Source organism: Bos taurus, chromosome 28 (genome assembly GCF_002263795.3).
Source record: "Bos taurus isolate L1 Dominette 01449 registration number 42190680 breed Hereford chromosome 28, ARS-UCD2.0, whole genome shotgun sequence".
In the NCBI taxonomy this organism is placed as follows: Eukaryota; Metazoa; Chordata; class Mammalia; order Artiodactyla; family Bovidae; genus Bos; species Bos taurus.
The window spans coordinates 26,910,883-26,924,667 of NC_037355.1; the positions used below are offsets into that span (position 1 = coordinate 26,910,883).

The 13,785-nt window shown below is 53.9% G+C and overlaps 1 protein-coding gene across 2 annotated transcripts in view; it reads left to right on the forward strand.

Annotated features, from left to right (window-relative positions):
• The window catches only part of ADAMTS14 (ADAM metallopeptidase with thrombospondin type 1 motif 14), a 95,251-nt gene extending 83,567 nt beyond the window's left edge, over positions 1 to 11,684 (forward strand). The window contains exons 17-22 of one of the 2 annotated variants that reach the window (XM_005226362.5): positions 1,054 to 1,222; positions 1,681 to 1,813; positions 3,804 to 4,011; positions 7,582 to 7,711; positions 7,831 to 7,941; positions 9,675 to 11,684. In XM_005226362.5, the coding sequence (XP_005226419.1) occupies positions 1,054 to 1,222; positions 1,681 to 1,813; positions 3,804 to 4,011; positions 7,582 to 7,711; positions 7,831 to 7,941; positions 9,675 to 10,144 (1,221 nt within the window). In that variant the 3' untranslated portion in view covers positions 10,145 to 11,684. The remainder of the gene's footprint in view (positions 1 to 1,053; positions 1,223 to 1,680; positions 1,814 to 3,803; positions 4,012 to 7,581; positions 7,712 to 7,830; positions 7,942 to 9,674) is intronic. The other variant, NM_001192247.3, reaches the window with a different exon arrangement.
• The last annotated feature ends 2,101 nt before the right edge of the window (positions 11,685 to 13,785 follow it).

Sequence of the window (13,785 nt, forward strand, 5' to 3'; positions counted from 1 at the left end):
TGACACTGCCAGCTACTGTCCCAGCTGGGGCCCACCTCTGCCCACACCTCCTCTTCCTAGACCATAAGCCAGAGCTTGTGGATCAGGGATTGTTAACTTAGGAGACCAGGTCAGGAGAGCCTCTGTTGTCACTGACTGGTGACAGGGAGGCCCTGGACATGCTTTATTTCTGGTGATACTCTCCCTGGTCAGGGAGGTCCTAGAGGACAGGGTCTGAAGCCAGTCGGTGTCAGTATATTAATTCAATCCAACATGTGCTTCCTGTTCATGCTATATTTACTGCCCACTCGTACACCTATGGCCAGTTGATTTCCAACAAGAATACCAAGAATATTCAATGGGGAAAGAAGGATCTCCGCAACTAACAATGCTTGCATAATGGGATATCTACAGGCAGAAGAATGAAGTTGAACTCCTGCCTCACGCCGTCTACCAAAATCAGCTCACAATAGATCAAAGCCCCAAGAACAAGAGCTAAAGCCATAGAACTCTTGGAGAAAATAGAGGGATAAATCATGACCTTGGATTCCTAGATACGAAACCAAAAGCATGAGCAATGAAAGAAAAAAAAAAGAGAGAAATAAACTGGTCTTCATGGAAATTGAAAGCTTTTGTACATGAAAAGACATTTTCAGGAAAGTGAGAAGATTACCTGAACAGAATGGGGGAAAGTATTTGCAATCATATATCTGATAAGAATCTCTATTGTAGACCATCTTCTAGAGACAGGCAGTGTGAGTGCTCTCGTGAGCAGGACAGACCAGCAGACATGGTTCCTGCCCTTGTTGGAACTTAGGTGTGTGGGAGGGAGAATCACTGATGGGCACACAGGCTGTTCAGGCCAGGCACGCAGTAGGTGCTTGGCCTGAGTTTTCCTGTGGCTATGGGTCTGAAAGTCCTCCCCAGGCCATACTCGGTGCTACCCGCTCCTGGCTTCCACTGGTTCTGCTTCTGACCCCACATCCTCCCTGGTGACTCCTCCTCTCTGGTCTCCCTATGCTGACCTTGCTCCCCGCCCTCCAGTCCTGTGCCACCTCCTCCGTCTCCCCTCAGGTACTCCCCCCAGCTGAAAGTGGCCCCCGCAGCAGTCTGGCCTACAAGTACATCATCCACGAGGACCTGCTGCCCCTTATCGGGAGCAACAATGTGCTCCTGGAGGAGACAGACACCTACGAGTGGGCACTCAAGAGCTGGGCGCCCTGCACCAAGGCCTGTGGAGGAGGTACCAGCCTGCCTGACTGCAGCCCCCTTGTGGGGCAGCCCAGGGCCTCTCGGGAGAGGAGCAGGAGGGGTCAGGGGGCTGAAATTGTCTCCACTTACCGTGGCCCCAGCTCATGCCTCAGTTTCTCCATCAAGGTCGCTGGGGTGTGACAGCCTGCCTGGGCAGGGCCTTGGGGCTGGGCTGGGGGTGCTAGAGACAAGCCTGGGTCAGGGTCTCTGCCCTGCAAGGGCTCCCCCTCTGTGCGGAGAGGCTGTGGTGCAGAGCCACATCCCCACCTGCACTATGGCAGGGACACCTGAGATGGGCTGGTGGCTTCCTTAGAAAGTGACTTTGGGAGGAGATGTTGCACAGGCCCAGAGGGAGGTGGGACTCAGAGCTCACAGTCCCTGAGGCTCTGGGCCAGGATAGTGGGGGGCCTGGCAGAACTGAGCCCCCACAGCAGGCTGCCCTCCTTCCAGGGATCCAGTTCACCAAATACGGCTGCCGGCGCCGACGAGATCACCACATGGTCCAGCGGCACCTGTGCGACCACAGGAAGAGGCCCAAGCCCATCCGCCGGCGCTGCAACCAGCACGCATGCGCCCAGCCAGGGTGAGTGCTTCCGGGGGAGGGACGAGGTGGCTGAACACAGACGTCCCGCAGCCCTGACCTCAGAATGAGGGGTGCTCCTCCAGCACTGGAGCGTGGGGGCACACAGACCCTGCAGCCGGGACTCTGAGCAGAGAGTACCCACACACCAGACTCTGCCCATGGCCAGCACTGCCCTCCTTGCCTATCCATCCCCTCTGAGGTTTCTAGATTAGCTTTCACTCCCAGAAAGAGGAAGATGCCGCCTTTGTTCTGTCCCTCCCAGCATCCTTTTACAGGTGGGGAGGCTGAGGCCCGATCTGTGGACCCAGCTTTCTCTCCATGATCCAGGGGGTCCATGGAGGTGAAGAGGAGCTCAGTGCTTCCAGGGCCGAGGCTGGGGCATGTCCACCAGTTCCTCTGGCCAGTCATCTGGGGCCCAGGCACATGGCCTGGCCTGCCAGCTCCCAGCCACGGTCTAGCCCCTGATTGGGATTCCCTGGCTCTTCTGAGCACAGGGTCATGTTCTTGGGGGTATTTGGAGAAAAGAGAGGCTTTTTTTCTCTTCTCTTGGGGCTTAGGGGAGAAAAGAGCCGTGATTGGTGTAGGATCGAGATCTGGCCTCTGAGCCTGTTGCCCAGCACCCCCTCAGCCCCTAGCAGGCTTCTCTAGTGGCCCTCAGGCAGGGCCGAGGGTAGTGGGCTGGCAGGAAACCACAGAGAACCAAGTCCGCCCACCTGCCTCCCTGGAGTCCTCTCAGGGTTAGGGAGGGGATTCCGATTCATCCTTGCTGACCCATAGCAGCTCTGCTCCTGTAGGGCGGAGGGGCCTGGGGCCAGGGTGGGAGCTGGTGGCCGGTGCTCGAGCCTGCCATGGCCTCCCTGTGTCCAGCTCCAGGCCACGGTCCCCAGCCCCCTAGCCCTCCATGCTTTTCTTTGATGCGTTACTTTTTATTCCGGCCACTTTCCACACAGACACTGGTGGTCACAGAGCATGTGCGGCTAATGCCTTCATGACCCTCAGCAGGTCATCCACCAGAAACATGGCTTGTTTCTTCATGTGTTAAATGCCAGGTGAAGTTTGAGGGCTTTTTGTTTTGTTTTCTAAAGGAAGGGGTTGGCTGAAACCCTTGGTTTACTGAACGGTGTCTCAGGAAACAGAGGAGTGGCATTTGGGGGCTGCCCTCCCTCCATCCTGCCACAGGGATCTTGCATTTTCTCTTTCTAGACAAGAGCGGTTTTGCTTTGGTCTAACTCTTCCAGAGGGCATCTGCTTAAGATGCCACTGGGAAGTTGCTCTGTGGCTAAAGCTAAAAGATGCTTGGAGACCACCAGCTTGGCTGATGAGCCAAAGCTCTGCAGGCACTGGCGGTGATGGTGACAGAGCCTACGTTTATGACACACCTGCTGTGTGCCAAGCACTCCGCCACATGCTTTACGTATACATGTCCTTTAACTGTCCTGAGACCCCCCTGGAGGCTGGGGTACTTCTGCTTCTGTTGTGGCACACGGACTCTCTAGTTGCAATGTGGGCTCCAGAGCTCATGAGCTCTGTGGTTTGCAGCACACGGGCTTAGTCGCCCTGCAGCATGTGGGATCTTAGTCCCCCAACTAAAGATTGAACCCATGTCCCTGGCATTGGAAGGCAAAGTCTTAACCACTGGGCTACCAGGAAAATTCAGAGTGTTGAAAGAATCCTGATGTAAAGGTGGGCTAACTGTAGCTTAGAGTGGTCAAGAGCTTGCAGGGTGCAAGGACCCGCAGGGTGGCAGGATTTAAATAGGCATTATACCTGTTTTTTTAGACGAGGAAACTGAGGAGGGAATAAGTGACCTCCCTAAGGCCGCACACCCGGTGGCTGCAGAGTCAGGTGGATGGCTTGGCCCCCAAGTATTCTGAAGCCCAGCCCTTCTCTCTGGCTCCTGCCTCCTGTGGTTCGGAGGGTGGGAGCAGCTCTGGGAGAAAGTATGCCACAGTCCTGCCTTCCCTCTACCTTTCTCCCTGTCTGTCTCCAGGTGGGTGACGGAGGAGTGGGGCACCTGCAGCCGGAGCTGTGGGAAGCTCGGGGTGCAGACTCGGGGGGTGCAGTGCCTGCTGCCCCTCACCAACGGTACTCACAAGGCCATGCCGGCCAAGGCCTGCCCCGGGGAGCGGCCTGAGGCCCGTCGGCCCTGCCTGCGCGTGCCCTGTCCACTCCAGTGGCGGACAGGAGCCTGGTCCCAGGTGAGCTGTTCTCAGAGGGTGCGAGGGGCTGGGCTAATAGGCACTTACCCTGGAAGTCCAGAAAGAGGTGGGTCTGGGAGGGGAGCTGCCGAGAGTTCTGGTTGTCCATGCAGGCAGAGTTTCTGGTTGAATTTCTCTCCCTGCATCTGATTTGATTTTTCTCAAAACTGAGTCCATCAGCTCCCATGTATGCTGGAACATGGGTTTGTTCTCGGCCTTTATATTATTCAGTATCTGCTTTGACCTTCACTGAGAGCTAGGAGGCTTGGGCTAATATCCCTGTGTTTTAGATATGCGAATTGAAGCACATTCTTTTTAGTATTTATTTTTATTTGGCTGTGCTGAGTCTCACCAGGATCCTCCATCTTCACTGTGGCCTGTGGGATCTAGTTCCCCGACCAGGGATAGAAGCTGGGCCCCCTGCATTGGGAGAACAGAATCGTAGCCACTGGACCACTAGGGAAGTCCCTGAAGCACATTCTTGCATTCAGGAAGTATTTACTGAGTGCCAGTTACATTGCAGGCGCACTGTGCTAAGAATGCCTAGAACCCATTTCCAACAGACCCGATTCTTGTCCTTGTGGTGCTTACAGTCCAGTGAGGGAGATGGGAGACAAGTACCAGAGACAGAAGCATGCACCAGCTGCAGCTGGACCTGAGCAGAAGTAAACAGGATAACATATCAGGGAGGGCCTCTTTGAGGTGGTGACATTAGAGCTGTGACGTGAGGCATGAGCCACAGGAGGACCCCGAGGCAGGAACGACCTTGTTACATTCCAGAAACAGAAAGGGACTGGAGCTGAATGGGAGGGGCAGGGGTTGTAGGATGGCTTTGGAGAGGTGAGCAGGGGTCAGATGCTGCAGGGCTTTATGAGGAGTTAGTTATTCTGAGAGCAGTGGGAACCTTGAAAGGTTTTAACGTGTATCACAAGCTCTGGTTTCAGGTTTAAAGATCACTCTGGCAGCTCTGTAGCAAGTTCATTGTTGCGAGGTCAGCGAAAGAAAAGGGAGACGATAAGAAGGCTGTGGAATGGTCCAGGGACCACAGGGTCTTGTGTTTTCTTGAAAATTCACTGGGTTTGAGCTTTGAAGACATGACGTAGAGTGAAATGAGCCAGACACAAAATGACGAATACTGTGTGATTACTTAACGTGAGGTACCCATAACAGTGAAATCCATAGAGACAGAAAGTAGAAGGGTGATTGCCAGCGGGCTGGGGGAGAGGGGGTGGGAAGTTAATGTTTAATGGGTGCAGAGTTTCAGCTTGGGAAGAAGAATCAGTTCTGGAGCTGGGTGGTGAGGGTTTCACAATAGTGTAAATACACTCAATGCCCCTGAACCATGCACTTAAAAGTGGTCACAGTGTAAATTGTATGGTCTGTATATTTGACTATAATTTTTGAAACTTCAGCTGATCACAGAGATAAGCACAATAACGCCTATTATAATAGAAAAATATCAGGAAATATTATATATATGTCTATCCATCCATAGGAAATTATACCGAAAAAACCCCCTTGGTCTGTTCATGTAATAAAATACTATACAGCAAGAAAAATAAATAAACTTGAACTGTACTTATCAACATAGATAAACCTCAGAAAAATAGGTGAGAAAAAACACTGACGTATGAAGGACAAAAATACTTCCAATGGGGCTACCATTTATGTAGTTTAAAAAGACACAGCACAATATTTGAAAATATGCCAGAATGCTGATTTATTGACTTTGCTAGTGGGCTGTTTGAACAGGCGTTCATGACCAGCTTCCTCATACTTTTCTGTAGGCTTGAAGTAGTGCACGGTACAGAGTATTTGATTTTTATTATTATTAATTTGGGGGGTTGCGCTGGGTCTTTGTTGCTGCATGCAGGCTTTCTCCAGTTGCGGAGAGCCGGGGCTGCTCTCTAGTTGTCGTGCACGAGCTTCTCATTGCGTCGGCTTCTCTTGTTGCAGAGCACAGGCTCCAGGGCACGAGGGCTCAGTGGTTGCAGCTCTCAGGCTCTAGAGCTCAGTCTCAATAGTTGTGGCCCACGGGCTTAGTTGCTCTGAGGCGTGTGAGATCTTCCCGGACTAGGGATCAAACCCATGTCCCTTGCATCAGCAGGTGGATTCTTATCCACTGCCCACCAGAGAAGTCCAAAACAGAGTATCTTAAATAACTAAAAATCCCCACACAACCCATGCAGATTTTATATTCTTCTCCGTAACATATAGCTTTATTGTTTGAATGTAAAACAGACAGATTGCTGGTCCGTAAGGGACCCCTTACAGAAAACAGGCGACAGCTGGTGGAAGATCACTGGCCCTGTAAGACTGGGCAGAAACATTCCAGAGCTATTGTGCTCTAACTCTTCATCCTGGGAAGATGAGCTGTCTTGGTCCCGTGGTTCTGTGTGGTGTGTGACCCCTGGGTCTCCCTGGGTCGTCACCTGCCCCCGTATGCGAAGTGGACCTTTGCAAGTCCTTCCCATCCCACTAGAAGAGGCTGTGCTCAGTGCTCGCAAAACCCAGTGACCTCAGGAGGCATGGGTTTGATCCCTGGTTGGGGGAGTTCTGCATGCCGTGTGGAGTGGCCAAAAGAAAGCCCCAAACAAACAAGCCCAGTGACTTGGTCACATGGGGCACCCTCCCTTGCTTTTCTTGAAGTGACCCTACCCATCTATTAGAGCATGGGGGGTCCAGGAGATGGTGTGTGTGGCGGTCCTCACCAATGGCCTTTTGCTCCTGGCACCCATGCCAGGACACTTTTGAGCATGTCTCTGCATGCTGACTTTTGGAAAGCAAAGTCATTGAATGTCAGAGCTAGAGGGGTCTGTGGGGACCCCGACACCTAGCTCTCTTGGCTTAACTGGTGTTACAGTCTGGGTTCCTGCATCCCCTTGACAAAGTATCATCAAGTGCATAGACCTGCCCCAGGTCCCTTGGACTGGTGGATGGCAACAGGGAGTGTGCAGGGTGATACACAAATTATTTGAGGACCCAGGTACAAACTAGACACAGTGGACATAAGCGGTAGTGCTGGAAGGGGGTCCCGCAGGCCCCCTCCAGGAGGTGGGGAGGTTCGGGGGTTCTAAGATGAAGACAGTGGCTCTTTCCCACCTAGTTGAGGAATATTTGGGCTTCCCTGGTGGCTCAGATGGTAAAGAGTCTGCCTGCAATGTGGGAGACCCGGATTCAATCCCTGGGTCAGGAAGATCCCCTGGAGGAGGGCATGGCAACCCACTCCAGTATTCTTGCCTGGAGAATTCCATGGACAGAGGAGCCTGGCAGGCTACAGTCCACAGGGTCACAAAGAGTCAGACACGACTGAGTGGCTAAGCAGCAGCAGCGGAGTATTTGAAGTTGCTGCACTGACCTGGAGAGGCTGTTGAGTGCAGTCCTTGTGCATCCTAGTCAAGGATCAAGTCAAGCAGAGGCTTAGCACCCTCCTCTATACCCTTTCTGTCCTGCACATTGGCTGGGCTTCGGAGCTCACCGCCTCCTTCCTCTGTCTCTCTGCCCACCCCGGCCTGGCCCGCCCCCACCCTGCCCTCCCCCCCCCTTCCCCCCCCCCACCCTCCACGACAGTGCTCTGTCACCTGCGGAGAGGGCATCCAGCAGCGGCAGGTGGTGTGCCGGACCAACGCCAACAGTCTGGGGCAGTGTGAGGGGGCCAAGCCGGACATGGTCCAGGCCTGCAGCCTGCCCGCCTGCGGAGGTGAGCCGGGTAGGATGGGGGTTGGCCAGCTTCTCTGGCCTAGATCTGAGGCCCAGCCTGACTGGCTTCCCAGCCCACTGGTACCCCCAGTACTAGAGCTTCTTTCCCGCCCCTCCCAGGAAATCTCCAGAACTCCACAGTGAAAGCTGATGTCCGGGAACTTGTGACCCCAGAGGGGCAGTGGGTGCCACAGTCTGGGCCTCTGGATCCCATCAACAAGATATCATCCAGTAAGTATATCTCTGGACCGTATCCCTTTCCCAGCCTCCCAGTGTCTGGCATCACGAGCATGGGCCGTGCAGTGGAGCAGACCCAGCTTCCAGTCTGTTCGCGTGACCTTAGCCTCCTGAGGTGACTATCACCACCTCACAGCCTTGGATTCCTCAGCTGTGAGCGGGAGGTGATGCTTGTAATGGCCCATGGTTCCTTATCTGCTGTTCCAGAGTAATTGAAAGCTGCAAATGTCTCCCTGAATCTGGTGCAGACTCATTGGGCAGCAAAATCGGAACTGAACGGACAAGAAATTAGTTATTCTTTTGTTACAGAAACATTGACATATTTGGTTACAAGGTGACCCCTCAGGCCCACCAGGGGTGTTATATAATATGAATACGGTGAAGATTACTTTTCTAACTTCCAAAGTTCTGAATTGTGAATCATATCTGGTTCCAAGGTTTGGGGATGGCAGTGGTAGTTCTGAGCTGTCTTTATACGGCTTTTGAGAGAATTAAATGATAACGTATGCACTCCTGCCTAGCTGCCAGCTAACATCAACAAAAACAGTAGCAGTCATTTCTCTCTGCTTCATGATCCTGAGCCCGTCAGTTCACCCTCTCATCTTTCCATCTATCTGCCCGTCCATCCATCCATCTGCCTATCCATCTATTAATAAATATTAACCAAGAACCTACTAGGCTTTATGTTCTGTGCTCCTTCCTAGGCTTCTTCTCTATTTCCCTTTCTCACTGTCCCAAGGACCAGGGTCTGTCAAGATGAGTAGCAGAAAGATCCCAGACCCTGACTCCTAATGAGACGACCAGTTGGTTGGCTGTGTGACCTCGTGCACATCTGTGAACCTCTCTGAGCGCAGCAACCTGATCTGTAAAACAAAGGGGTCTGATTAAATGTCTTCAGGTTATCTCCTGGCTCAAGTCTTGCTGCTGCTCTGCTCCTATGCTGAGGCTCAAACGGTGAAAGCAAGCAGTGCAAGCGTCTGGTTTCCTTTCCTTTCACTCTGGGGAGCGAAGGGGAGCTCTCACTCTGGTCCTAGAATTCTGGCGCCATCTAGAGGCCACTTGTTTTCCATTTTCCCTAACATTTCTCGTTCCCCTTAGCCTGCACCCTACCTTTTCTCTCCTCGCTTTTTCTCCTTCCCCCTCCCCCTTCTTCCTTGTCCCCTCCCTCTCCCCTTCCTTCTCCTCCTTTTCTCTTTCCCTGGCAAAAATTAGTAGAAAGCTAAGCTCCTGACCTCACATTGTCTGGAAAGACCTACCTGAAGTTATCACAAAAATGCAAAAACCGTTTTTTGATGACATTTAAGCCAAAGCAAACAAAACTAATATGGTGAGCACCCCTCTATGCCAGAAACTTTTTAAATGCTATTTTCAATAATATTATTATTATTTAAATGTCAGCATTATCTCCGTTTTTACAGAAGAAACTGAGGGTTGAAGAGTTTAAGGCCTCGCAGCTTTTAAGTGGTACAGCCTTGAATGGAACCTAGATTTGCTTGATGCCACAGTTAGTGGTAAGGGGGCTTAGCGTTTCACATGCGTGCTGACTGGTGGCAGGACGTTTAGGCTGCTTGTCACACTGCGTTACCAGCTGCCTGGTCCTGGCCGGAGTGGACCAGATTCCTCAGGGTTGACTGGGAGGTGGTGAGGGTGGGAGATGAAGGACTGAGTAGGCAGTGGGACCTGGTGGATGGGCACCTCCAGCATCAGTCTTTGTGCTGTGTGTGCAGCGGAGCTCTGCGTGCGGGACAGGTCCATCTTCTGCCAGACGGAAGAGCTCGATCGCTACTGCTCCATCCCCGGCTTCCACCGGCTGTGCTGCGAGTCCTGCACCAAGAAGACCTTGAGCCTAGACCCTGGCCTGGCCTCACCACCACCCTTCTCCACTCCTGGGAGCCCCTTCTCAGCACCCGTGGCCCCTCCAGATGCTGTGGAGCCCTCTGCGGGGCCAACGGGATCAGACCAGCGTCAGCGAGACCAACCCACACCGCTCCCAGGACCTCTGGGCACGAGCGCCCCCGTGACCCAAAGCTACTTTGCTCCCCAGAAACCAACCCCTACAGCATTCCGGGGCACTTCCCCGAGTGCCCCCTGGGGCTGGACCGGGGCCCCTACCCCAGCCTCTGAAAACAAAGGGCTGCTCAGGGAAGACCCGAAGCATTCAGGCACCAGCCTTCCCTCCACAGCCCCGGTGACATGAACCCGCCTCGCCCTTCCTGCCAGTCAAGTTTACAATCTCTGTGCTGCCCCGAGACCCCCGGCTCAGAGGACACACAGCAGGGCGGGGGCCTGCACGGACTGTCTTTTAAATTATTTGCCTTCATGTCGTTCTAGTTTGGGGCTGTGACACTTTTCACCCTGTGAAATGGGTGTATGAGGAAGAAAAAGATCAGGGAAAGTCCTAACCGGAGATACCTCAGCAAGCAGCCCAGGTGACCGAACCGAACCTCTCAGGGGCTCCTGTCTGTCTCTCCTGCAGGGACTGAGGGCCTGCTACCACCCCTCCCTCACCACCTGCCACCGGGCCCCACACTGGATCCATTTGCCAGGACTCGTGAGCACCCCGGTGGAGGCCCTGTCTACTGGGCCCCTCTGCCCAGAGAGGCAAAGCAGGACAGGGAAGGTGGAGGGAATACTCGCAGGTGGTCTGAGAGGAAGTGGGCTGGGGGAATTCAGCTACATGCCTAGGGTGGGTGGGAGGCAAGTTCATCTCGGACTCAGCTCTTTGTAGCAAGAGCTGCAGACAGCTCCTCCAGCCAAGGCCAAGAAGCAGAGTCCAGCTGGAGTGTGCTGGCAGGACGGCAGTGTCGGTGGCCACCTCTGCACCTGCAGATGGCACGTCCTGTGACTTCCAGTGCCTCCAGGTTACAGATGGGCCTCCTAACCTCACCCCAGCCCCAACCCCCCGAGAAGGGAGCTATGGACAGCCTGGAGTATGTGTCCTCACCATCCAGGGAATTCCTAACTGGTGCTAGACCCCTGGCTGGACCAGGAATGGCAACTGTGGTCATCGCTTTGGTGCATGAAGGGAGCACAGCTGGAAGGTGACTTGGCGGAGCATGAGGAGTCGTGAGTTCTCAGACTGAGCCCCATCCGCTGTTGCCCTCTATCAAAGACCACTCCTGCTAGAGTCAGGGGTCTTCTCTCACCTGGCTTAAGCTGGGCCAGAGGTGTATTTGTGGTGCTGGGTAGGGGTAGGAGGGTGACCAGACTCCAAGGCTGAGGACCAGAGTCCACCCATAGCCAGACTCTGGGGTTGACAAGGGCCAAGTGCCCCAGGGCAGGACGTGAGCCTCTGCCCCATGGAGACACTGGCCCACCATGCTGTAGGGCCTCAGCTGCCCCCCGCCACGTTACCTCCAACGGCAGGTAACTTCCCTGGACCCTCTGGCTCTCTGGAAGCCACCCAGTTCCCAGGACCTCTCCAGGGGTTCTCACTCGGAGGCATGCAGAGGGTCTCCCAGACCCCTCAGCAGGCCGTAAGGTGCTGGCCAGTTCTTCTGTTCCCAGGGCAAAGGGGCCATTCTGAGCCAGGCTAGAGGAATAGGGACAGTGGGCCCCGGCCTGAAACCCCCTGGAGAATGGAAGCCCTAGAGGGGCTCCCCAGGGGCCCTCTCCACCTGCTGCCTACCCCCTCCCAGGGCAGCTGGGACACACACAGAACCATTCCTGTGCGACCCAGCCCACCTGTATCAAGTGCCTTTGCGGTCGAGATCTTTAAATTTTTATGTATTTATTAACACTGTCCTTGGTGTTTGTTTTGGACCCGAGAAAGTTGTGGTGTGTTTTTCTTTTTCTCTCCATTTTAGCAAAAAAGGGACAGCAAAGCCAGAGCTCTACTGCCCTTGGCTGGTAAGATGATTGGGGTTGCGGGTGGACAGGGAGGGGTCAGAGCCACAGGAAGACTTGGCCCCCAGCCTCCTCACCTTGGTCACACTTGTTCTGGGGTTCCTCTGAACATCACCTTGGTGGAGAGGCAAGAGCAGGGCTGGGGGCCTGGGGGTCCCACTTAGGCTGTTCCACCAAGTAGCTGTGTGGTCTCATGCAAGTCACTGTTCAGAATTTGGTCCAAAGGGTGGGAGCACCTGGGAGGAATTTGGGGGTCTGCATATGGAGGACGTGCTCGTGAGCAGAGCTGTTCAAACACACAGGGGTGGCTTCTTTGCAAGGTGGTGAGCACTCTTTCCCTGGAAAAGTCCATGCAGGACGGGGATGTCGGACAGGAGGTGGAAGGAACATGATGGGTCTTATTGGGCGGGGAGGGCTGATGTGGAAATTGCTGTATAATTTAAAACTATGGTTCCACGCCTTACTCCTTGCCCATGACAGACATCACTAATCCATTACCACACCCTTTCAATGAGTGTTCCACAGGCCCCTCCCTGACAGCTGTGAGGCCCAGGGCAAGGGCACAGAGGCCCCTCCAAGGATCTCACATACCCACGTGTGTCTAGCTTTCAAGTCCAAGCTCCATTTATATCCCTGTGCAAACAGCTTCCCCTTGGAAACTAGCCCTTCTAAACACGTCTGTCACTTGGACCTAGGGGTGCATATACGTGGTGACCCAGGCACATGTAGGGGGCTACCTTGGGAGATGCTACCACAGGCCCTAGAACTGCACTCAGGACTGCTGGGGTAAGGAATACTGGAGGCCAGTGTGCTCCGAGTGTAGCCTGCAGGAGGGGACTCATGGACCTTGGGGGAGGGTACCTGACCTTGGTGCAGGCCACCTCGCCATGGTGGGTAGTATGGGTGGAGGGGGGCCCTCTAAGATCTCCAACACCCCAGCTCTAACAGCGGTACTGGCACATTTCGTGGGGCAGGGATAGCACATGGAAACATGCCAATGCTGCCTGTCTTGTGCCCATGGCAGATATTGCCAATCCATCACTGCAGTCTTCCCCACTGAGCCCAGACTCCCCCGGAGGCCTTCACAAAGCGCTCCAGATACTGACCTCTGATCAGTTTCCACGGCCAGGACAAGAAACAGCGATGTTAGACTGGGTCAGTGAATTTAAACTTTTACACCATTGGGAACCTTTGTTCGGGCTCAGCATCTCAAAGCAGGACTGCAGTGGCCCAAGTGGAGGAAGAGGGACCAAGAAACCAGCCCTGAGGACCCTCCTCTGACCTCAAGGACCCCACAGAGTCCTGTGTGTGGATGAGACAGCTCTAGGGAGCCTGTGGGCTCTAAGGTTCTGTGTGACCCTCAGCCCTTCTGCTCATCTGAAAAAATGTCAGTGGAAGCATTTGCCTTGCCCACCTGTGAAAACAATGTGACCAGAAAATGCAAGAGAGGGTGGATGAGGGATATCCTGGGGGGTGACGTTGGTCCCTGGGTTATTCCTGGAATGGGGCTTGAGGGATCCAGTCAGCATGGAGGATGGATGAGCTGTCGCTGTGCCATAGGAGTAGACCAGAGTCAGGGCTTGGGCTCCTTGAAGTCCCCAGCCTCCACCTGTGGAATCTTGCCGCTTTCCCAGTCTCCCTGAAGCCCTTTCATCCCTGTGGGGACTGTTGCTGTTGGAAACCCAGGCCATGGTCCTGACCAAAAGTTACCCGCACCCTGCTTAGGATGTAGAAAGCTACAGGAGGACATCAGTTCTACCCTTACAATAAGAAGCCAATAAGCTGCAGTGTCATGCCTCTTTTAGCCTGTTATGGGGCTGAGTTTTCAAGGTAAGCAGGTGGGTTACATTTCAGAGGGTGACAAGTCCCTCGGGGGAGAGAGAAGCTCCACATGCTCATCTACCTCTGGCAGAGCATAGAAGGAAGTGGTCAACAGAGAAGCAGGTAAGAAAATGCAACTGAAATGTTAACACACTTTTAAAGGTTAGGGTG